Source organism: Poecilia mexicana, unplaced genomic scaffold (assembly GCF_051168715.1).
Source record: "Poecilia mexicana isolate PSO_F unplaced genomic scaffold, ASM5116871v1 scaffold_7, whole genome shotgun sequence".
Taxonomy (NCBI): domain Eukaryota; kingdom Metazoa; phylum Chordata; class Actinopteri; order Cyprinodontiformes; family Poeciliidae; genus Poecilia; species Poecilia mexicana.
Genome location: NW_028263376.1, coordinates 67,351 through 93,516, shown reverse-complemented (window position 1 = coordinate 93,516; position 26,166 = coordinate 67,351). Strand labels below are relative to the sequence as shown.

At 40.2% G+C, this 26,166-nt stretch overlaps 1 protein-coding gene across 1 annotated transcript; it reads left to right on the top strand.

Moving 5' to 3' along the window:
• The first annotated feature begins 408 nt into the window (after positions 1 to 408).
• LOC148158194 (excitatory amino acid transporter 3-like) lies at positions 409 to 23,208 on the top strand. The gene is made up of 6 exons (XM_088007479.1): positions 409 to 603; positions 16,581 to 16,750; positions 19,381 to 19,503; positions 19,596 to 19,790; positions 21,054 to 21,188; positions 23,052 to 23,208. The coding sequence occupies exons 1-6, from the start codon at positions 409 to 411 to the stop codon at positions 23,155 to 23,157; spliced, it is 924 nt and encodes a 307-aa protein (XP_087863605.1). The 3' UTR covers positions 23,158 to 23,208.
• Positions 23,209 to 26,166: the final 2,958 nt, after the last annotated feature.

Here is a 26,166-nt window from a genome sequence, read left to right as displayed (position 1 = left end):
GGGATTGTTACAAGCAGTGATTTATCAAATGGGTAGCACTTCCCCTTAACAAGGGCCCAGGGCAATACATGTCATGTGACATCACACCTCTGTTAACTTTGTAACTGACAGCCATCTTGGCAGGCAGCTGCTATAAGAAAACTCCTCGTTCACAGAGTTTTGACGACTTTTGATCACTGAAGAAATATTTCCTGATTTCAAAACGTTTTCATTCACTGCAGACAATATGGTACATATAGAGGGATGTGCTGCCTCTAGAGAGCCACTGTTGGAGGGCAAAAATCCTACTGGCGATGATCCCTACCATTGGTTTACACTGTCAAGTTGTCACTATAGCATGCTAAATCTTAAATGTTCATAACATTGGAGCCTGCTGTTGGCCCTCCTGAGCCCTCCTCCGGGCCCATCATGGTTCCGGTGCCGCCCTCAAAGGCCCCAGTTACTCTGGCGTCGCCTGCTGAGGCCCAAGCTCTTACTGCGCCAGAATCGTCTTCCGGACCCGCGTCCAGGGGTCCATTACCTGCACCAGCGATGCCTGCTGGACCTACCTCCGGGATTCTACCTCCGCCCACTGGACAGTTCACGCCAGGCTCCGCCCTGATCGTACTTTTCCATTATGGACTGAGTTTATTTTGTTTTTCGTGAACTGTGACCCTGCTTCCGACGGCCCTCCACCCTGGTTGGGTTGTTTTTTGTTGGTTTTGTACTGGGGGGGAGGGCTGGTAGCTGCCCCTGACAGGGGGTACTGTCGTGATCTGTGTTCTCAGTGTGTTTCTTCTAGGTTTTCTGTGTTTTAGATCTGTGAGTCCCCATGTTGTCCCATCTCTTCCTCCCTTGATTGTTTCCCATGTGTGTCTCGTTCCCTGATTATCCTCCCTGTGTATTTAAACCCACCTGTGTCCTTTGTTCCTCGTCGGATCCTTGTCGTGACTTGTCTTTCACAGTCATGTTGTATGCCAGTCATCTCAGTAGAACTGTGAAGTCCTGAGTGTCTGTTCAGTTTCAGTAGTCGTCATAGTAGAACTGTTAGTCCTGTGTCGACGCCAGCTCTCATTCCAGCTGTACTGTTGCGACCGCTCCTGAGCTCTAGATTACCACTCTGCCATGCTGCCAGCTTCCTGGACTGTATGTGAGCTGAATTATCAGTAAAACTTCACTTACCTTCTACAACCTGGGTCCTTGGTGTACATCCTCACCGCACCGCAACCACACATCATGACAGTTAGAGCCAGAGGAAGAAGCAGTGGGCAAAGGTTCAGGCAGCACGTCAAAGACTAGGCACTCTATTGATTCTAAAACATTAATCTGGAGGTGTTTCAGGATATTTTCACTGTAAATTTTGAACTGAACCAACTGGACAATAGGAAAGGATTGATACAATTGCAGATTGTAGCATTTCTGTTGCTGGGACAGGGATGCTAATTGAGAATGTGCTTGGTTTGCAGCTTGTCTAGTGCCATTGTCACCTTTGGAAGTGCAGGGATCCCACAAACAGGAGCTGTGACCACGATCCTGATTCTGACAGCTGTGGGACTGCCTGCAGAGGATGCTGCCATTCTGGTTGGGGTGGAGTGGATTCTGTAGGTTCAACTTGATTCTCAAAGCCTGCTACTTGTGTTTAAAGAGTACTTTCACCATCAAACTGTGGAGTCACTTTGGATGGAGTTATGCTGCTCTGCTATCAGACAGCTTGAAATTATTCTTAACAAGGGCATGATTTTTAACTTGCATAATAAACTAATGTCTAGGATCACCTACCAGTGGAGAAAGCCTGAGGAGAGCTTGTGTAGTAATGATTGATAAAACTACACTTGGAGAATGATGTCAACATCAGTCTGAGCTGTAGAAGACCTGGTGCACCTGGTTGTTCTAGACTGAGGCAGAGGAAACCTTCAAGGAAAACAGTTGAGTCTGACGGCATGTTCGTTCTCTTCTGTGCCCTTCAGAGACCATTTCATCACCGTGGTGAATGTGCTGGTAAATGTCTTTGGTGTTGCTATCACCAACCATTTGTGGCATGACGACCTAATAACCCTGGACAAAATACCAAGGTAAATGAAATCATTAAAATGATGTGTTCATTTGCAAAGACACAATGTTGCCAAATGTATTCGCTCCCTGATCCAAATAATTGAATTCAGGTGTTCCAGTGGCTTCCACAGCTTCCAGGTGTATGAAATCCATCACTGAGACTGAACAAATAGGTCACTCTCAAAAGCAACAATGAATTTGAGACTAACACCGTGATGGGATGCCACCTGTGCACGACTTGAAGTCATTACATCTCCTCTACTGGATTCTAGACCAGTGTGGACATTTTGTCTGGAGTTCAAAATCCTGCCTCAAATGTAACAAAAAAACAAAAAAATGTTTAAAACTTTCGTCCCCAGACAAAGTTGCTGTCCCACTAGTTTCTCCCGACCCTTTACTGTTGCTGTATGAAGAGCATCTTCATATATGCTAGCTGCTGGGATGCAAAGAAAACTGTTCTCCCAGGGGTTATAACCACTCACATTGAATAATGGCCACTCCCTCCCCAAGCCCAATGAAGTCTACCAAACAAAAAATATATCAAAACTTTTGAAAGCACATAATCTTTCAGCTTGCACCTTCAGGTAGAAGATGGAAACAATAAGAAGTTGAATCTTGAAAATAGTTTTTAACGCCACCGGTTATTTTTGAACTGTTTCAAACAATTATCTGATTGTAGCAGGAGTTAATCTACTCGTAAAACGCTCAGATTGTGTAAATTTAATTTAATTTTTTACTGCATTGTTAAATAAATATCCTCACAGTCCTTCCCGTCCCTGTGAATCTCACCTTCACACAAGTCACTTCTTTCAAGCCTGTAGTTCTCCAAAGCCAGATCTCTGGTGCATAAAATGGATCATTTGAAAATGAAACTCATTGCTGTGTTTGGGAGTGTTTCATTCTGATCATTTCTGAAACCTAGTTTCACCCGGGATGATACGTTGTTGGTATGCAACGGGGAGGTCGCACTTTGCTCTGCTGTGACGAGACTCTTGGTAACAGTGGGGGGTCCTGAGTGCACCAATGGTAGAGGAACTGAACTGCTTCTTTGCTCCCTGTGAAACCTGTCAGCAGTTCTCTTCTGCTCCAGCCCTGCACAGCCCCAGCTGGTTTCTGTACCACTTCACTCTCTGAACATGAGCATGATGTCAGACTGGTGGTCCTGGCAGCGGACCACATCTTTTTTTTACCATTTCAAGATCCCAACCCTGTGGGAACAGTTGGAAAATGGCTTCTTCCTGTTAGCACATGATTGAGCACCAGTACACAAACCAGTGTCCAGAACATGTATTATTGCATTTTGCACAGAAGAACTTAACTGGTTTGCTCATATCATACCTAACCTCGTGGGTTGAGAATAGACACCCCTCTAGTTCTCATGTGTATGTGAAGGCAGATGACAGAATACTGTTGTCAACATTGTGTAAAATCCCTTTCTGAGCTATATCAGCGTCTCTGTATTATTCACTCATAAACCCACATAACAATGGTCTAAATGTATCAGATTGTCTTCAGTTTGGAGTTTTTTCCTTTGAAAGGTTTAATAAAATATTAGGACAAATTCTGGTGAAAAGAAATCTTGAATGTAGATTGTTACAAGTCATTTACACTAAGTGGTAAAACAAGGGGTATTTTAGTCACATTTTGTCTTGAACTTTATTGACCATGTTTTCCATTTTACCTGTTAGCGATGATAGGATTCGTTCCATCAAGGAGATCGAGCTGGCCTTATCCTTTTTGGACTCTGATGAAGAGTTCATCCCCTCCGCTTCCTCCTCCTCCTCCGCCTCAGAATCCAATTCACCCCGAAGAGGGTATCATCGCAACATAGTAACACCAACAAGCTGAAACCTCTGGACAGGGATGTCACCATCCTGGAGTGTCGGAGCTGATCTTTTCCTTGTTTGTCGATGTTTATTATCAATAGGATGGGGCCATATCAGTTTATTTATCTGTATTTAGTTTATTTATTTTAGTTATTGCAACTCTTAAATTATCTATTTGTGTAATATTTTATTTGTGTTTAAGTTAATATCTACATAATAAAAGTATTATGTGAATATAATTCATCTATTCTATTACACATTTTATTTCTGTTATTTTTCCCGTTTGCATGTTATGTATTATTGTTTTATAAATTTTATCTTTCTCCTTAGACAACAGAAATATTTCTCCAGTGTTTCCTCACTAATCAACATGAACTGCCACAGATTCTCCCATTTTTTCCCATTTACTGGTTAATTGAATCCACCGTTGTCTTCTTGATGGCAACAGCTGTGCCTCGCAGTCTGATTATGCTCCGTAGGTATTTAGTCTTTCGTTTCTTTATCCTGATTTGCGGGTTCCTTGTCGATGCTTACTGTCATTTGGGTTACCAGAGCTACCTGTTCTCGAGGTGTCTGTTCGAAATCCCACTTTAAGTACCGTATTTTCCGCACTATAAGGCGCACCTTCAATGAATGGCCTATCTTAAAACTTTTTTCATATTTAAGGCATATAGACGCTACAGTTAAGGTTGACACCCGTCCTGTTGTTCCGTACTCTACAAACGTGGATGTGTAATAATAAAGAAGTGGTCCCCTAGTACTTTATATAGTAGGCTGCCCCAGTCATTCTTTCACTCACTCAGTCTCCGTCTCTCTTCCCCCACGCCCCCGGCTTTAAATGTATAGGGGCTGGTCCCTTGGTAGCCCTAGTCGAAGAACCCCGAATGAATGTCTACAGCCACTTTGTTGACATAAAGAATGTCAACAAAACAGTCCGACTCCAGTCGGCGAGGAGAACCTTCCGCGATTGGGCCGGGGCGTGGCCGGACGATGCTCACCCTTCTCCGTTTGCGCACAGCATGTTCGTGGAGAACGTGGTGCTAAATGACCTGCAGACGACCTGATTATAGACTGTCGGTAGGTAGATAGGTCAGTCAAACTTTATTAACAAACCAGCGTTCTGACAACTATTCTAGCATTTCGCTCTTCTTCTTCTACGGGCAAAAATGAAGTCGGCGGCTGCTTACCGTAGTTGCTAGACCTGTTGTGGCTCAATATTGGTCCATATGCAAGGCGCACCAGATTATAAGGTGCACTTTTGAGGAAATTTAAGGCTTTTAGGTGCGCCTTATAGTGTGGAAAATATGGTACTAAAAACGCTGCGTTTCCTCACCTCAACCAGTTGTCTGAGTGTTGGCATTCTTCTCAACTAGCAAAATCATGACAAACCTATTTTTGATCTATTCTTTGGAATACAAATTGACAACAAACTCTCATGGGCTACTCAGGTTGACTAGGTCAGTAACAGGGTCCAGTAGCAACTACACTTTCTGTGCAGGTTGAGGGCTTCTTGTGTCAGTCAAAAAAATAATGTTGCTCTTTCAACATACTGAAATAGAGAAAGCATCTTTAGCTGCATCATTAGGTTCACCACTTCTGCCTGGATTTGGAACCTCTCTGTCTAAATGAAGGCTAACCCCACTTGTCTCACATAAAGCAATTTCCCCTTGGGGATCAATAAAATATATTCTATTCTGTTTTGTAAACCGTTATGAACTGCTGCTACTGTGGGTCAAGCAGTATGCTTCAATTCAGACCATTTTCAATGAAACTATAATCACACGGACTCAGAAAATAATTTCAAACCTCCCTCATATTCTCCATTCAGAGTATCAGTTTCTTAACTCTGTCTAAAACAGTACTTCTCAACCCTGATCCTCACCACCCCCCTGCTCTGCATGTTTTAGATGTGCCTCTATTCCAGAACAGCTGATTCAAATGATTGCATGACCATCAAGTGCTGCAGAAGCCTGTTAATCACCCAGAGATACAATTCATATGTGTGGCAGAAGGGAAATACCTAAAACATGCAGGACAGGGGGCGGTGAGGACCAGGGTTGAGAAACACTGGTCTAAAAGATCCTGCATGTCAACTGAACAGCTGCAAGGACTTAATCGATTAACTTTAAATCAAAGCCGTGAAAATTAACAGTTCAAAATCAAATTCAAAAATACTTTATTAATCCCAAAGGGAAATTAAATGTTGTCGTAACTCATTAGTTAAGATTCTTCAAAGACTTATTGTAGATCATAATGGCTGTTGGCAGGAAAAATCTCTTGTAGTGGTCTATGTTACAGTAAATTTAAAGAAGCCTCTGACTGAAGACAGTCCCAAGTCAGTCTTGTGAAGAGGATGGTCAGGGTTGTCCATAATTTTCTTTATCCCCTGAAGAATCCTTCCTTGCATCATCATCTCCAGAGGTTCCACAGTCGTACGCAGAACAGAACCAGCCTTTTTTATCAGACTGTTGAGCCTTTTCAGTTCTCTGGCTCTGATGCTGCTGCCCCAACAGATGATGGCAAAAGAGATGACGCTCTCAACAACAGACTTATAGAAGATCTGCAGCATCTTGCTGCAAACCTTGAAGGATCTTAGCTTCCTCAAGAAGTCCAGTCTGCTCTGCCCCTTTTGCATCTCCAGTCCAGTCTGTTGTCAAGGTGAACACCGAGGTACTTATATTCCTCAACCACTTTCACATTTTCTCCGGTGATGGAAACAGGGTTTGATCTAACCCGGTTTCACCTGAAATCAACAATCAACTCCTTTGTTTTGTCTACATTCAAGATGAGTTGACTGTTTCCACAGCATGTCACAAAACAGTCCACCAGCGACTGTTTCGTTGTCTGTACTCAACTCTGCAGTCGAGTACAGACGACTCTGTGCTCAGCTGCAGAGTCGTCCGAGTATTTCTATAGATGACAGACATCGGACTTGTGTTGGAAATCTGACGTGTAGAGAGTGAAAAGGAAAGGTGAGAGTACAGTGCCCTGTGGTACTCCTGTGTTGCTGACCACTTGGTTTGACAGTTCTTCAGTTGACACAAACTGTGGTCTGTTTGTGAGTTTGAAGGATCTTAGCTTCCTCAAGAATTCCAGGTGGGATGTCTTCTGCAACTGTGGAATCTTCTCTTGGGTCAAGCTAAGGTTGAAGAGGTGCTGCAGAATCACACAAAGCTGCTCTGCACAGGCCTTCAGGACTCTGGGGCTGACACCATCTGGATCTGCAGCCTTGTTCTGGTTCAGTCTCTCCAGCTGACTCTCGACCTGACTTCTAGAAACAGAAGAGTGGGAGGGGGAGGCAAAAGACGCAGCACTATCTCCTTTTGTTGCTGTGGTGACTTCTTGAGCGGCTTCTCGAGCCAATTGCTGAATACCAAACTTTAAGAGGCCTGACCTGCCAATTCCAATTTTGGGCGACACCAATTTTTTGTTTTTCTCTAAAACATTGCTAAATATAGCAACAGTGGGCAAAATTTAAAATGTGTTAAAGTGTGTGTGTAGTCGATATATTGAAAAATAACCAAACTGAATATTTGGTTATTTTTTAAACCCCTTTGTCATTTGACAGGTTACAATTAACACCTTTGACCGGTGCACATGGAGACATGATAGACTTTACGCAAAGAGTTCATATCATCTCATGGACACTGAACTAAATGCGTCTTTCTGACAGGGAGCTGACAGCGTGTTGAAGAGGTATGGACAGGACACCTTGGTTAGGAAGCTCATTGGAAACCTTTACTTGAAATGGCGCCTTTAACTCCAGTCTGCAGTACAGAACAGAGAAAACTAAAGAGAATGCAACGTTGTTTTAATACATTTATAGTCTAAACAGAAGAGCCAGCAGTTTTTATTGAGGAAATGAATAAAGGTGCAGAAGTTAATTAGATCCATGCGCAGTACGCTGCACAACCAATGAAAGACTTATTCATTGTCTTTAATTCTTCGCATCGCCTCCGTCGATGCAAAGAATTAAACTTAACTCGCCCTGCAGTTTTAACAAATGGAGGTGAAGATGTTACCCTCCCGCACCCAGAAAGAGAGCGCCACTCAGAAGGAGCGCGGCAGATGTAACATATGTCCCTTTTGGAGAAGCGAAACCACGCAAAAAATAAAAATAAAAAATCCTGACAAAAATGCACGCCCGAACCGCGCACGGGGCAAAAAAAAAAAAAAAAAAAAAAAAATCTTGCAGAATTAAATTTTTCGGTTTGGTTCAGACAGATCCACCTGTTGATGAACCAGCACAGATTTCTCTGCAGATGCGACCAGGAAGAATTTGTGAAACTGTGCGTTCAGACCACAGCAGTGAAGTGCTAGTAATTTAAGTGGAGTTGCTTAATTTCACTTGTTATAAGTTATTGGAGCCACAGTCAGTGGTTTGTGTCACTACGGAAAAAAAGTTAGATGCATTTGTCTCCTTTATGTGTGATGGGATCTGGATTCAATTAGGTGAATATTAACTAAACCGCATAAAAATGCGGCTAAATATGCTATGTTAATATGTTTTGACATATTAACATAGTTCGGGTCGGACAAAAATGATTTGCCTGATGATGGCTCGGGCTTCTAATGAGTTTGCATTTAATGAGTTTGCAGCACACAGAGAAAACCTAAAGAGAATGTTATGATCTACTTATTGTAGTTTAAGCAGAGGAATAGCAGCTGACTGTTGAGGGAGGAAAGAAATTAAAGTGCAGATCCGTTAGACAGAAACAAGCGCAGTGCGCTGGACAATAAATGCGCATAAATGCTCCACCGTTATGCTCCAATTAATCTCATATGAGATGACAAAATATACAATATATAGTTATGCTGCTTTCGTTAATGGTGTTTTAAAAACAAAATCAGTAAAAACTTAACTGAGTTAATATGTCAGATTCCCTCCTCACCCTCGTCTTGATAAGAACAGAGAACAGTCCGCTGGCTTTGTGTCCAGACTGTGATAAAGCGCAGCTGACACTTGGTGCGCAGGCAGTTTCAACTTTACGCACAGAGAACATCGTGGAGCTCATTATTAATCAGACTAAGAACAATATCTGTCAGAGAATCATCTCTGATCTGGACGCTTTAACGGACCAGAGGCTTTGGAAAACGTACTCATGTTTATGACAGTGTCATGACAATCTTATTCACACCCCATCAAATAAAGAGTTGCCATAATTTTCATTCCACCTTACAGTGATGCACTACTTTGTGTTAGCATCTAGGTGATGATTTGTGACTGCACATGCAATTATGACTGTAAACCAACAGATAAACTCAGACCAATGTTCAAACAATATATTGTTCTAAATAATTATCTTAATATTACAATTTCCATCTATACTAAACATGTTTTTGTTTTTAATATGCTCAGGCCAAGCGCCATCTCTCTTTCTAAACTCTAAACTAAATAAACTGATGTATTCTCTCAAAACAAAAATTCTAGTCACATTAATAAAAAGCCCATAAAATAACAGCATAGGGAGTTAATATTAGAAACACATTGCCTTTTTAATTTAAACAGATGAATATTAACACTGATTAATTTTGAACCAAAGTCGAGGTATCCAAGGAGACCAGGAATGTTTTCCTGGCATTTTCCAAAAAAAATAAAAATAAAAAATTACACAAAGACACATTGTATGACAAAATGAACAAGATCCTTTTAAAACTGAAACTTTTTAAATCACTGAAACACTGTTTAAACAAAAATACTTCTCTGAACTAGCAAACTAATTAATCCAATTGACACCATCGAAACCTAATTTGTTTTTAAGCACATCAAATTACAGAAAGCCCACTATCTTTTTTATATATATATACATATGTATATTTATAAAATGTTGAAGTTGTATTTATTTTTACCAAGGTATCCATGGAAACCAAATCTGTTTTTCAGAGCATTTTTTTCAAAGGGGGACACACGTCATTTATACACCCAGCATTGGACACCAAAAAGCAACTCATAATCTTAACTGTGAGAGACTGGGCCATCTGTTTCAGCTCACTGCACTGAGGTGAAAGAAAGACAATGAAAGAAACTTCATTTCAGCTCACTACCCTGATTTCAGTTGGCTTAGGTAAGTACTGACTCCATTTTCTACTGCTGAGCATCCTGTGAATTTTTTTAGTGCTTTAATTGTGTGGTCTAATTGCTGCCTGATGACAGAAGTTAGTGGGTTTAACCAGGGTTTCTACTGAAATGAGGTAAGCATACTTTATATGTGCTGTCTTAATACCCTCGTGAAATGTTTAATTTGGGGTTTTTTATGCATTTCCCCTCGACACCAAGTGTAGCTCAAGTTTGAATATTGAGTTATTTGTTGGTCAGATAAAAATTAAAAATGTGTATTTGTCATAGTGTAAGATGTTAATGTACTTTGTTGATTTTTATGTCTGGAAATATTAAACTCATGCACTGCTCAGACTGACTATCTGCAGCAGCGACCACATTTTCAGCACAGGTTGAGGGCCTTTGGTGTTAAAGTGATGCTGCTCTATAAAGAAACCAGGTCTTCATTCAGCATTTCTGGTTCTTGGTTTATAAATATGTGTTTGATTTGTTTGCTTCATAGGGTTAGGCCTTGGACTTCTGCTGAAGTTTCTGGTTTCTATAAGTCCACCTCATAATCACTGGATCCAAATGCCAGGGGAAATATTTATAAATGTGCTTCAGCTATTCGCTGTCCCCCTCATTGTGACAAGCGTGATTGCAGGCAAGCTAAATATGAATCGAAATACTTGATGCATTAGCTTGTTGTAAAGATGCTCACTCATTGATTTGTGGATAAACACTTGATTATATCTGGACCTTAGATTCATAAGGTGTTCTTACCAATTATTTGTGACAAAATGAATGTAGCAAGACCAGGGTGATCAAAATGGGCAACTTGAATTTAAGGCCACTATTTTAAGATAAGATTGCAATGAATCCACTTGAAAAGTTGCCTTTAAGTCACACAGACCCGCTGCAGATGAGGCTTGAGACAATCTCACCCAATTCAATAATTTTATTTATTGCACAACTGTTTTCAGTTTAGTCAAAATATGCCAATTTAAAACCATACACACTTAAAGAATTATGGTTCAACTCGGATGGCAGTGCAAATCAGGGAAGTGACAGAAAAAAAAAAAAAAAAAAGAAAAAGAAAATCATGCACCAAACCAGAAAAAGAGTACCACCACCAGGAAAGTCCACCACCAACACCGTGAGCTGGCCGTTCCTGTCAAAATAAAGGAAAAGAGAACCACATTCAAATTACATTAATTCACAATTATGCAGTTCAGTCGACGACAAATACTCAAGCAGCAAAAGTTCAAATTAAGGATCCTTCCGCCGCACCAGACGCCATCCAGAGCTGCACTAGAAGAATCAGTCCGAGCTGGTCACAAACCAGCAACACTGGACGAGTGACAGGAGCCAGTTTTACGCCGGCGGGCATGAGACCAGCAACCAGGACGACAGGGAGGCAGCTCACAACGGATAACCAAGACAACAGGCACACAGCCGGCCAAGGGCAAACAGCAGCGGCTATCGAAAATAAGTGTCATAAATGGATTCTGGAAGCATACAAAAGATTACCATTTCACTTACCACTGAGCTCAAATGTGGTGCCTCTGACAGGAAGGGGAAAGCATGCAGCTTGTACAGGCAGCCTGGATATACAATAGAAGCTGAGCTAATGCTAAGCGGAGTGTGGGAAGCTTCTTACCACGAGGAGGATGGATCGGCGATCAGAGCGTCGTTAAGCGCACCATTCGAGCGCGCATTAATACGCGGCTGATATATAGAAAATGGAAATAAATCACAAGTAATAAGCTTGACAGAGAGAGAAGAAGCCTACCTTACCTAGCGTGCAGCGCCAGCAAACGCCGAGGTCTGAACCGGAAAGAAAACAACGTGATGGCAACAAGATGAGGGAGGGCCCTTTATATACAGCCAGCCAGTGCCACAACCAATTAAGCCGTTTTCGCACTGCAAAGAACGGAACGGAACGGAACGGCACGCTTCGGTCCGGTTCCACCCGAACTGCAGCCCTGTTGTGTTTGCATATAACTGAGGGCGCCATCGAAGCTGTACCTGACGTCATTATTTTGAAACTAAACAACGGTTTCGATGCAGCGGCCGAAACCTTTTCCTCAGAGATGCTGCGGAAAACTTTCTCTTTCCTCGTTGACCGGTCTAGTTCGTTCTGTACTCGTTCATCAGGGAGTAAGCGGAGAGGAAAAAAATTACCTCATCATGGGAGCAGGTAACAGCAGAATATTGAGAGGAATTCATCGCAAATTAAAAATAATAATAAAAATATTAAAAAAGAGCACTCTTTACAAAATACAGTAAGAACAGTTTAGTGAGAGCCAGCTAGAACCGATTAACGGCTGACTCTAAACCAATCAGCTGCTGATTCTAAGCAGCCCCATTTGGCAGGCCCGATTGGAACCACAAGGAGTCGGGTGGAACCGGGTCGGAAGTTTTAATGCAAACACGGTCGGCCCTACTTTGAACCCGTTCCGTGCCGCTCCGTTCCGTTCCTTGCAGTGCGAAAACGGCTATAGATTCAGGCACGTGTGTGGTGCGTTCAGAGCCTACAGGGCATACTGCCACAAAAAGATAAAGATTGGTTCAGACATTTAGACTATTAGGATACATATAAACTGGCATGTTGTCCTAGTCATTGCTCAGGCACCACATGAACTTCTGGTTCTGCTCTCTTTTCTCAGGCGTAACTGACTTAAACACCCCGATGTCCAAGAAAACGGCCATCCTCGCTGCAACCTACGTCTGTGGCACTACCTTGACTGCCGTAGCTATTGGTAACTTTATCATAGGTTGCACATTTTAATGTAGACTTATCAAGACCACTATAGAGTGCATTGTGGTGTTGTTTTGACATGCTGCCTGAGGCTTGTTGAAAAAAATCATGAAACTGTTCATTTAAAAGTGCATCTCAGTACAATCAAGATTGCTGTACTGTTAAAAGCTAACATAAAACACAGCAACAGAATGCAAGAAAGACTAAAGAAATCCACATCATCATAACCTAATAAGAATAGGTTCATATAAAAAGATGGGTTTTTAGACCAGATTTCATTAGTGAGAGTGAGGTGATATGTTTGTAGATTATTTGTGTTGTAGGACTGACTCTGGTGCTATTGGCTAAGCCTGGTGAGGGGCAAGACATTTCATCCACTGAAAAAGTGGATGTCCCACCCATATCCGTTCATTTGGTTCTTCAGGACCTTTTAAGGTGAGAGAAGAAGTGTTCAGGCAAAATTCCTGCTTTTCTGCATAGTAATGTTATAGTTTCCTGCATAGAAAAGATACAATAGCTGTTTTTTATTATCTCTAACAAATACGATGACTTGCAAAAGTATTCATACGCCTTGAACTTTTCCATATTTTGTGACATTACAATCACAAACATAAATGTGTTTCATTGGACTTTTGGTGCTCTTACCCCATATTCCCTGCACCTGCTTCTCTTCAGCAAGAACAGGGAATATGGTCAGAGTTGACGAGAAGATTGATGGAGCCAAATACAGGGAAAACTGTTTGAGTCTACAAAAGATATTAGACTGGGGTAGAGGTCCAGCAGGACAACTGCTGTAAACATAAAGGAGGGCTCCAAAACAAAGTCCAAATGTAAACCCATTAAAAAAATCTGTGGCAAAATCAGAAAACTGCATTTCACAAATGCCCTTAATCTAATCTGACTGAGTTTGAGCTGTTTTGCAAAGAAAAATGGGCAAAAATTTCAGTCACTACATGTGCAAAGCCTGCGACAGACTGGCAACCTGTCCAGGGTGACCCCGCCTCTCGCCCAAAAAGTTCGCTGAAGATAGGCACCAGCAGAAGAAAATGGATGGATGGATAATTTTCTTTCTGCTTCACAAATGCATACCACTTTATCTTGGTCTTTCACAATAAATTCCAATGAGATATACTTGTAATGTGACAAAATAGGGAAAAGTTCAAGGGATATGAATGCTTTTTCTTCCCACTGTTTGAGTTAAAACTATATAGGTTTATGTGTAAAATTGGTGAAAAAATGATATCCTCATGTTTTCTGTATTAGTTTTTCTCAGTTGGTTTGGTGCTTTTCTCAGAACAGAATTAAAATTCACAAAATCTTCTTGTTCAATCTTCACATTATTGTGCCTCTTGAACACATCAGAAAAGAAGTTTATCATTTCTTTCAACAAGTTACAAATACTTTTTTACATTTATACAGGTGATTATATCTGATTCTCTGATTCTTCTTACATTTTCAATTACTTGCGTCATGTTCATAAAAATTTATTATGTCTCTGTTGAATCATTTCACCCTACACAATATTTAAACATAAGTTTGGTTTTCCGATTGTCCTATGTTCCTATTTCTACTGTGTCTTTTTTTTCTTTGTGCTCTGCAGTTTTGTCTTGTTCTTTCTGTACAAAAATGACATGGTCTGTCAACAAATTACACTAAAAGGATAAATGTGAATTTTGCAGTCTCTTGCCATTAACCTCTCACAATTATAATTTACAATACTTATCAAAACTTTAGCTGTAGTTTACAACAGAACATCCCTTCACACTGTTATATTGACAACGTGACCAATTAATTTGACTGTCACAATGAAATGAGAACTTTTAATTCTGCGGTATTGGCACTTTCGTTGACTCAGATGTTCAATTTTGAGAAAGAAACTGGCTTTTGCAGGTGATCCAAAGTGTTTCGCTGTTTGTAGAAATTGCTTTGAAAAACGCACTTTTTTGCAAATGTCAAGAATGATTTGAGAAATGCACCGAAGCAACTAAAAAAGACTAACATCTACAAGCTCAGTTTTTTGTGACTCTCCTTTGACTCACATAGGAACATGATTCCGGAGAACTTTCTTCAGGCTTTCTATGAGCAAGTATGTTTTTATTCAGAACCACAGCTCACTGTGTACATTCCCATTTTGGGTTTGTAAAATTTCCACAGTTTATTTATTTTTCTTTCAGTACAAGACTGACATTGTTCAAATTAAAAGAAAAGACTCTCTCCACAATATTAGTCAGGTGAGTACTTATTTATTTTTATTTTTTTTCATCTTTGTTCTTTTTCCATAACACCTTCCAAAAGTCTTCACAGTCCTGGAGCTTTTTCACATGTTGTCAATTTACAATCACCAACTTTAATGTATTTTGTTTAGATTTAAAGTAATCAACAAACACAAGAGTACTTGATTGTAAACAGGAAGAAAAAGAAGGGGAGGCTTTAAAAAATTTCCAAATTAAAACCTGAAATGAGAGGTGGTGTTTGTGTTCAGCCCACCGGGGGGGGGGGCAGCAGTTGTGCCTTTCTGGAGTTGTCATTGGGTGAGGGGTACATCACAGGGGAACACAGAGTCAGCATGGTTCTCTGAGGTTGTATGAGGGCTGGTTCTCAAATCCAGCCCTCGAGGACTGATGTCCTGCAGGTTTTAGATGCATCTCCATTTCAGCACCTCTGAATCGGGTCATTAATATGACTCTAGAGCAGTGTTTCCCAACCTTACGGCACACTGGTTTGCATTGCTTAGATGTTTCCCTGCCTCAACACACCCTATTCAGATGATTGAAATTCAGCAAAAGCCTGTTAATCAACCATCAACTGAAATCATGTTTCCTGAAGCAGGTAAATGCATAAAACAAGCAGGGCAGTGTGCTGTGAGGACCAGGGTTGAAAAACACTGCTCTGTTAACCCATCAGTTAATCCATCAGTGCACACACACACAAACACACACACACAAACTTACACTGGTGGGGTTTCGAGGGATGATGGTGCCCATCTCCAACGATCAACTTAAGGAAACCCTGGACAGGTCGTCAGTCAATCACAGTGTGTACAAACAATAAACATCCAACTAAATATGTTAAGGTGAAATGGAGGAAGAAAGTCATGTTTCACATTAATAGTGGCACTGAATGTGGAAGATGCATCATTTATCAACTAATTCTGGAGGGAACTAATCTGCTAAATAGTCAGAGCATTATGCTTTCAATAAGCAGCTCTTTAGTTTCTTTGTTTTATTTTGCAGAAAAAATACTAAAAGACTTAAGTGATGAAAAAATTGTTTAAACACAATTTTTTTTAGGTTTTTATATATAAAACCTAAAATCTATAAGACCTACTGAATTAGTTTCTTCCCATCTCACAATCTGGACTGGTTCTTTTGCTAAATAAATTTTTACAAAATAAATCAAAATAAAATATATTGAAGTTTAGGATTTTAATGTGACTTATTGTGGAAAAATGATATTTATTGTCCAATGACGATGTACTTCTACAATATTACTCTAAGAGTGTTAGAGTAGTATATTTATGTTTTTTTTTTGTTTTGTTTTGTTTTTTTGTTTTTTTTTTTGCACAGAATGCCACTGACATTAAACTGATAGGCAAGTATATTGCTGGAGCCAACATGGTAGGACTGGTCATCTGGTCTTTTGTCATCGGCATCTTGTTAAACAGGGCGGGACGCCGGGCCAAAGTCGCTGTGGAGGCCATTCATTGCCTCAACAGTGCAATAAAAATCATATTTAACTGGATCCTGTGGTAAGATCAAACAGCACATAACTTCACTCTTTTACCAAATTAGATGCATTTTATTATGAATATTCCCTCTTTTATTTCCGGTCAAGCACAAGAGGAAGTCACCAGTTCTATACCTTTGAAATGTCATTTCAATTCTTGTATTTACAGCAAGAATAACTGTTAACTTTCTAAACAAAATTAGTAAAGCAAAAATTTGAAACACCTATTTTATTTAACGTCCTGACTGCTTTTTGTTTCAGGTACCTGCCATTAGGGGTGTTGTTCCTGGTTGCACACCAGGTGCTGGAGATTCAGGACTGGGCCGCTATCATTAAACTTACAAAGCTTTCAGGGCTGGTTCTTTTGGGGTATGTATACCACCTCTGTTTCAGATTTATTAATAAATTGAAACCACAGCTCCTGAAGTAGCAGCACTGAACTCTACATAAGAAGGAGAGACACTGCTTTGAATGTATTTACAGAACAGTATCACTGATTTTACTGAGATTTCCTTTATGTTCAGAGATCAGTTCTTATGAATACAATTATTGTCAGCCTCTTTACTCTGATACCTCCAAACATCCAGTCCGGTTCAAGCAGTGGACTGGATGAACTGAACAAGGCCAAAGGTTGGTTAGAGAATGTAAGGGAACAAACGGCATCATGAAGACCAAGAACCTCAGCAGACACATCAGGGACAAAGTTCTGGAGAAGTTTGGAGCAGGGTTAGTTTCTAGAACAATATCCCAAGTTTTCAGATAAGGAAAATGCTTAGAGTCTGAGCTCCACACATCAATCCTGGGAAAAGAAATGTCTGTTAGAGGCAGCAAAATACTTTTGACTGTGGCAAAGTCCATCTTCCTTCAGCACAATAACTCTAAACCTTCAACTAAAGAGAGCATGGAATGGTTTAGATCAGTCGTCTCAAGCTCCACTTGTCAAGAGTCGGTGTCCTGAAACTTTTAGGTGTTTCTCTGCTTCAGCACACCCTGGCTCCACTATAGGCTTATTAGCAGATATATGTAGATCTTGTTCTGTCCCAGTACACGCACTTCCACCCTTGTGTCCTTCAAATTTTCATGTTGAAAGGTTTGAGTGTGTCTCACGTTCTCCACATCTGACCTTCGCCCTGCCCATTTTGGGTTCTGTTTATGTCCTTATATGTGTTACGCACATTTCATTGCTGCATGTGACGTTTTGAGTTAAAAGGTGGAAATGTGGCAATGTTGTGGCAAGGCTCACATTAGTAGCAAAAAAGTTTGATATGATAAACTGAGCAGAGAAGATAAGAAATAAAGAATAGCTACAGTAACAGGGAGGAAAGTAAAGCAAAATGTTACAAATGCAAGACAAATTTCAAATCTTAAATTGAGCTATTAACATCTTGGTAGAAAGATTGGGCATTTGGTTTTGAAACATTTAAATACTCTCTTCATTAAAATTATTTCACTTTTAAAATATTATTTTTTAAATAATTTTTTTAAAGCAGTATTTAATCTCCTGGCTAGTAATTTAGCCAGGAGATTAAATAATTAATATCATAATTTAACTCTTCAATCCAAGACTACATTTTATTATATTAAAAATTAAAGATGTACAATATCGACTTTTGAAAATCTTTCTAAAAACCTTAATGAATTTGCAATTGAACAAATGTGTATTTTCTCAAAATCTCTGTCACAAAACGCACAGGAATTGATATTTATTTTTGCATTTATTTTTGCAGAAAGTCATTACAGGGAAAATTTTGTACAGAATTGTGAAATTAATATCTTAAATTTTTTGCGGGAGTGGAATGGTTCTTATGTTCTTTGGAGATCATAATTTTTAAACGTTTTCTTCTCAGGAAAGAGGGGAAGAAAATTGATGTAGGAGTTCCTGATGAATTTCTTATGACGGTTTTGGCCTATAAAGTCACAACATTCATAGTTTCTTTTGAGAAGGAGATTTTAGTTCCAGTAGTCTTTCCTTTTCACAATGTAGCATCAGGCTGTTTTTTCTAGTTTTTATATGTGCAGTATGTTTGTCCTTAACTTGATCTTTTGAGTTACAACTGAAGATGTAATCATGTCTCTAATTAGTCAAATTTCAGACTGTTAAATTGAGTATTAACACATTTTAATGTGTATTTTTTTGCCATCTCGGAAATGTCACAATGTTCACACAAAAAACTGTCAAAGAAAAAAAAATCAGTTTTCAAAAGTGAAGTACTGAACTATTTTTAGTTTCACTCCACTGAACATGTGTGAGTCCATCAATTTTTTTTTTCTGTATTCAGCAAGTCATAACAAAACATATTATAACAGTCAAATACATCCAACGATGATTCTGGAAAGCAAAAATACCTTCACTGGATGTCGACGTTTCCACTCAGGGGCGTACTGTCCCAATTCTCTCATTTTTGCCTGCTTGTAATCTGCACACTCGAACCCTTATGTGCACTTTGATTGAGTTCACACTTCACAGAGTGGTGTCGGGGCTCGGTTGAGTATTGGAACTGGGCCCTTGACTGCATGCTAGTGATGCCGTTCAGCCATTTAATTCAAGTGTGTAGGACAAGGGAAACTTCTAAAAGTCTGGTACACTGGCTCTTGAGGATCAGAGATCACCAGTTTATCCATGTGTTAGAAAGGTCTAGTCAAATCCAGACCTATAATCATTTGATAATTTGTGGCAAGAAGCTTTGTGTTCACACTCTACATCCAGTCTGACTTCATGCTTTTTGTGGAGAGGAATGTGACAAATGTTGTTTCTATGAATGAGCAAAGCTGGTGCAGACATAACCCATCAGGCTGCAGCTGGAACTGCAGCAACAGATTGATCTATAATCTATAATGTATAATGTTGATGTACAAACATTTTCATTGATGAATGGTTACTGTGAAACCATGCACTAAGGTGTCTGGTATTACCATGACAAAATGTATAAAAGTATCAAAGTTAAAGGCCAGTGAATACTTTGTCTTAACACTGAGCATGACTTTTTTGTCTCTTTCAGGCTTGTGATCCATGGCTTTGTATTTCTACCTGGGCTTTATTTCGTTATCCTCAGACGGAACCCTTTTGTCGTCTTCAAGAAGGCCTCAAGGGCATTGATCACAGCACTTATTATTGCGTCCAGGTGAGATGTTCTGCTTGTTTCTTGTCAGAGTGCAGCACTTTTCTAGAAAAGTGTCCACACATCACCAATAAAGGATGTGCTTTCTGCCAAAGCTCTGCCACTCTACCTGTCACCTTTCAATGCTGTGAAGAGAAGATGAAGGTCAATGAGAGAATCTGCCGCCTCATTCTGCCCATCGTCACCACCATCAACATGAATGGGACCGGACTCTACGAAGTGATCGCTACCATCTTTGTTGCCCAGATTAATGACATCGTCCTGGATATCGGCCAGTTAATCTCCATTGGGTAAGCGGCTTCCTAGTTGTGCCTGGAATTAAGAAAGCAATGAATAGTGGAATTGTTAAATTGTTTTTCTTTTTCTTATAGCAACCAATGAACTATGTTACCTTTAATTGTTATAAAAATGCGATCAATATCAAATACAAATTAAAAGAAATTCATCTTTGATATTTAATGCCTTGAAATTGGCCCTTTGTCTCTTTAAAAGTTGTACACTTTGAAACTCTGCCTTCAGAAAGTCGTCACAACTCCTCTATTAACCTTTTAACTAAGTTTCTACCTGTGTTGCACTCAGAAGTGGCTCATATACTGAGCTCAGTAAGTGCACAGTTCCACGTGTTTGCTAATTGCTGCTGGCTAGTCTGAATGAGCTGAGTGTGAGAGTTGGGTGAACATCAGTTCTTTTATAAACAGTTTGTGCAAGTTTGTGCAGATTGAAGTCATGAAAATAAGAGTTGATGATGACTGTCGGTAATGAAATTGATGTACTAACTATCTAGCAGACTAGATAGTTGGCACATTTTGCTCTAGTCTTACTTTTCGTATTTCAACAGTACACTTTGTCTAATAGCGCCCTCTGGTGATCAGAAACTAAAATACAGGTCAGCAAGTGTGTTTTGGGAGGTGTTGTCCCAGTTCATTCTAAGACCTAGTTCTAAGTGGTGTTCATCAACGTTAAAATTTAATTATTTATGTTCATATGTTAGCACTTAACAATTTCAAATGAAATTCACAGATCCAGCATGAACTGATGTCCAATGACCTTTGATGACCTCTAGAAACATCTTTCTTAATATCTTAGCAGCACAAACGAAAATTTTTGCTGCACAAACCATTACAAACATAGCACAAATGTTTGACACCAGTTTTGTCTAATTTGAAGAAGGTGGGGGGGGGGAGGGCAACTTCACTCAGGTACGGGAAAGGGGTACTCTGTGAGGTGGAAACTCAGAACCTTGTAAAGTGGAGCTCCAAGGTTCCAAGCTGCCACTTTCAGAGCTTTGTCCGACAGTCCCAATCAGTCCACAGAGGCACAGCTGAGTGGTTGTCATGGGAGATTAAAGGATTTCTCAAAAAAAAAAAAAAAAAAATACATGAAAGAATGCAACACTCCAGGTATGTTTTTGATGAGGGAATAACATTATAACATGATGTAAGCTCAAAAAAGTACATGATTTTGCATAATACTAAACCCTTAAAGAGAAAAGGCTTGATACAGTTGTGTGTTGATCACATGTAATGCTCATGAAGGCTGTGCTTGGTTTGCAGCTTGACTGTTTCCATTGCCAGCTTTGGAACCGCAGGGATCCCAGCAACGGGAGCTGTGAGCACCATCCTGGTTCTGACAGCGGTGGGACTGCCTGCGGAGGATGCCTACATTCTACTGGTGGTGGAATGGCTTCTGTAAGTTCAACTTGATGCTCACAGCCTGATATTTGTGTTTCAAAATTACTTTGAAGTGTCACTGAAATGATAAAACCACGTACATGATTTAAACAACAGCTTTTTATAATAAATCGTCTTGTGATGTAATCGGCATAAATCAAACCCTATACAACTAGGCTGAGTACACAGACACAGAGAAAGTTGTGAGCGATTTTAACCGAAGATTTGAGCCATTTATCTGAAGCCCCGGGGGGCGTTCAGAGGACAGCAGGGGGCGCTGGCGGAAATTTTTACTAAAGGGATTCCTTTGTGGGGCGTTTGCTTGAAGGTAAACTTTACGCCTTAAATGCACAATACCAGTTTAGACTTTGAGCAGGTTGCTGAAACGGTATTGTGTAACATTAAAACATGCTTGGCTGCGACCGTAACGATGGTAGCTCATCATCAGAATACCCAAGCTAAAAGGTTTACGCCAGCCAGCTTCCCGACCGCTCCGCGCCTTATGGGGTAGGGGAAAAAAAAGGATGCGCACGTTGCGCAAAACTCTGAAGCAGGAGAACCGTGACATAGAACTGAGCAACAAACTATTAATCTATAAATCAATAGACAGGCCTATATAAAGATGTAATCCATGTTTCTGTCTCATATTTGTATGGCATTCAAAGGACCTGGAGCTTTTGTTTTTCCACTGAAAGCTCTGGTTTGCACAATAAATGCCATGTGGGTGAAATTCTATATGAATGATACTCTGATGTCCCATTCTCCTGAAGGCAGCACACAGCTGCACCACCAGAAACTTACAGAAAAGAGAGGAACAGTTGTGATGATATAGTTGGAGTTATATATCCATGTTTTAATGTTGCAGAGCTCAGTCTTTTTGCAAAAAGTTCACAGTTTAAACTGGCATTGTTGTACATCTTTTATCTGGTCATTTTGTGAAAGATTTAACAAGTAGAAAATGGCAAAGAATAAGAATATTTTTCTACTCTGTTTGGCTGCTTTTAGACCTACCGATTTTAAGTAGAATGTCCTTTCATTGCATTTTTCTTAGACACCTGTAAAAATAATTTTTATTCGCATTGCTTTTTTGTTCTCTGGGAAATTATTTTTGACGATAACTCCAGAAACAACCATACAAATCAAAACATCAACAACAGTGATAGTAATATTAATAATAAAATAACATTCAGTGCAAAGTATCCTATACATTTTTTGATGGGGGGGGCGGTGAGGGACCTGAATAATGGACAGGGGTCGCTGGCCCAAAAAAACGGTGAGAAACACTGATCTAGAGCATATAGTGACAGAAACGATAGAAGAGAAGCAGCACAACAGACATTTTCACCTTGATCTGTATCGGCATATCACCCATCACGTGTTTATGGCTTAATTTACCCTGAATACGTCACAAGATGGCGCTGGCGTTAGACCCAGTAACTACAGATGAAAACTACAACACTCTGCATTTATAGTATTGTGTGAGAAATATTTATTATTAAAAGCTTTTGTGTGCACAAAGTGAAAGCACGGTAGTTCATGTTTTCAAATCATGTAAATGGTTTGATTGTCTCAGTGACATTTTAACCATCAAACCGTGCGGCCACTCTGGATGGAGTCATGCTTGTCTGCTATCAGAAACCTTGCAGTTACTCTTTCTAACTTGCATGGAAAACGAATATCTCGGATCACCTACTTGTGGGCAGAGCCTGTGTAGCGATGATTGATAAAACTACCCTTGGAGACTGATTTTGTTACCAGGGATGGTCTGAGATGGAGAAGAGCTGGTGGAGCTGGTTGTTGTAGCGTGAGGGACAGAAAACCTTCAAGAAAATCATAGTTGAGTCTGACAGTATGCTTCTTCTCTTCCTCTGTGCTCTTCAGAGACCATTTCAACACCACGCTGAATGTGCTGGGAGACTGCTTTGGTGTGGCTGTTATCGATCATCTGTGCCACGATGCGCTGATGGGCTACAACATCGACAGGTAAATGAAATCATTAAAATGACGTGTTCGTTTGCAAAGACACAATATTGCCAGAAGTATTCACTTCCCGATCCAAATCACTGAATTTAGATTTTCCAGTGACTTTCGCGGTTACGGTTGTGCGAAATCCAGCATTGAGGCTGAGGAAAAAAAGAGTGTTCTCAGAAAAAATTGTGGTTTTTCTGTTCCGCCACCGCCTATGTCGGTGGCGGAACAAGTCGGCGTCGGGCCGGGGGGCGGGGCTAATGACCGGGCCCTTAATACCCAAAATAACAAAGCTCATGAAAACATAATTTTATAAAGTACTAATAAAAGCCATTCATATTTGTCGTAAAAATACTCCAATCTACCTAGCTTAGAATCCGTTCCTAAGTATCTGACTGATGACGACGTTGTGGATGGTTGGTGACGTGTTTTACCCAGAATACACTTGGAGACAATATCAGCGATCAACTTGTAAATTTGTATGTCATAAAGTTACCGTATTTTCTGCACTATAAGGTGCACCTAAAAACCTTCAATTTCCTCAAAAGCCGACAGTGCGCCTTATAATCCGGTGAGCCTTATATATGGACCAATATTGAGCCACAACAGGTCTAACAACTACGGTAAGCAGCCGCCGACTTCATTTTCCCATGTAGAAGAAGAAGTGTGCGGGGCAAGCTGGTATAGTTGTCAGAACGTTGGTTTGTAATCTATTAATAAAGTTTGACTGACCTATCTACCTACCGACCGTCTATAATCAGGTCGTCTGCAGGTCATTTAGCACCACGTTCTCCACCAACATGCTGTGCGCGAACGGAGAAGGGTGACCATCGTCCGGCCACGCCCCGGCCCAGTCGCGGAAGGCTCTGCTCGCCGACCGGAGTCGGATTGTTTTGTTAATATTTTGTTTAGTGCAGCTCCATCTAGTGGATGCATAATGTAACTACAGCCTCTACTGTAGCGTCTATTCTATGCGCCTTACATATGAAAAAAGTTTTAAAATAGGCCATTCATTGAAGGGGCGCCTCATAGTGCGGAAAATGCGGTAAATGTAAGAATGAAAATAAAGCCAGTCATGTCGTGCAACATTTTATTCAATATTTTACGCCCACTATGTCACTAAAATCAGTCGGTCTTGTAAAGTTTTTAGCAACCATGAGTCAACAATGACTGGGGCAGCCTACTATATAAACTACTGAGGGACCCCATTTTATAATCTACATATACCGTACTAAACAGGAGAGGGCTCACCAGACGTGATACTGACTTGGATCTTTTAAGTCATATTCTGCCTCCCACCTGGGAGTTGACAAGGCTGCCAGCTATCTCCAAGTTGTTTTAGCTGCTGAACATCTGGCTCAGGCAATAAGAAGAGATCCAGAGATCCTAAAGTAAAAGATTTAAAGGTTGGTCAGGAAATCCATAACATTAATTTATTATCTGATGAAGTCCTCCTCTATCTAACAGACCCCTTTCACTCTCCTTGGCTGTGGGATCTATTGAACCTCTCTGGTTCTGTTTCAGGGTAAACTATGACAAAATTAAAATCATTCCATTAGAAAATCTTTTGTTTTGTTTTTGTACCCGACTTAAAGATGCTGTAAAACTGTCTAAAATTAATGAAGCACCCTTTTGAGCAGGTGGTAACACGGGTTGATTGCTTGTTTGTCTGTGTATAAAATTGAAAATAAAATACATAATGAAAGAAAAAAACAACAACACAGAGTCTATTTCAGCTTCTGCCTTTAAATAGAAGATGGAAGGAAATAAAAAGGTAGAAAAAACAGGCTTGACAACAGTTTCCAGCACCACAGGTTGTTGCTGAACTGACTAGCGGTTACTATTCTGACTGTAGCAGGAGGTGATCTATTCCACCTCCGAATGTGTAAAATAGTCCAAATGTGTAAGTGTCCTTATATTTCTTTAATCTTAAATTCTTTCCTTGTATTTTAAGGACTTTTCTCACAGTCACAGCTTTTCCAGATTATTACTGATGTTACTTATGTTTTCTATTTTCCTTGCTAGTGTTAGAGACATTGGAGAGGTCGAAAAGAACTTAAGCTGTTTGGAGCCTAATAAGAAGCTCGTCCCCCGTCCCTCCCACCCACCCTCAGGATTCATTTCACCATAGCGAGGGGATCGTCTCCGCACCTCATTCACACCAACAAGCTGAAACCTGGGGACAGGGATGGCAGCACCCTGGGGTGTCTGAGCTGATCATCTCCCTGCTCGCTTATAGTTATTGCTAGTTGGACGGTGTCATATCAGTTTGTTCATCTGTATTTATTTTCCATTTCATTTCGGTTTTTGCGACCTTTGAATTATCTATTTATATATTTCTAACGTATTGAGTTTTTAATAATTATAAGTATTGTTATGCGTTTGTAGATAATTAAACTTCACTATTCTGCATTTTATTGTTGTTCGTGACTTTGGATGTTTGCTTTGTACCGTTGACCATGCCGCTTCTGTTCTTAAGAAACTGTTTGCAATGCATCAATTTAAAATTTGATCAAGATGAGCCATGAGTTCAGTCAGCCGAGATGCAATCAACTGGCGCAGTTAGAAATCCAGCAACAAAGAAACCACAAAGAAAAACAGAAAATCTGCATTAAGACATTCACTTAATGTGTTGCTGAATAAGGAATTAACTCCAAGACGCTTTTGATGAACACTCAAGCTGCAAAAGGAAAATCAAACGTTACGATAAGCAATGAAAGTAGCTGCAGGGTGTGGCCTGCGGTGCTCACAGTGCACCTTGCTGTGCGTTAACTGTCTACTTATAGATTAAAAAGTCTGTTTTTTATATATTTATATAAACATTGAATTGTACGTTGCAGTTAATAAAAGTAGCTGCAGGTTAAAACAGGGCGTGTTCATAAGTATTAGGATCCTTTGCTCAGTGCTGAGTGGGAGCAACCTTTTGAGCTAGTGTAGAGCCATGAGTCTTCTCGGGAATGATGCAACAAGTTTTGCACTCCTGGGTTTGGGGATCTTCTGCCATTCTTCCTTGCAGATCCTCTCCAGT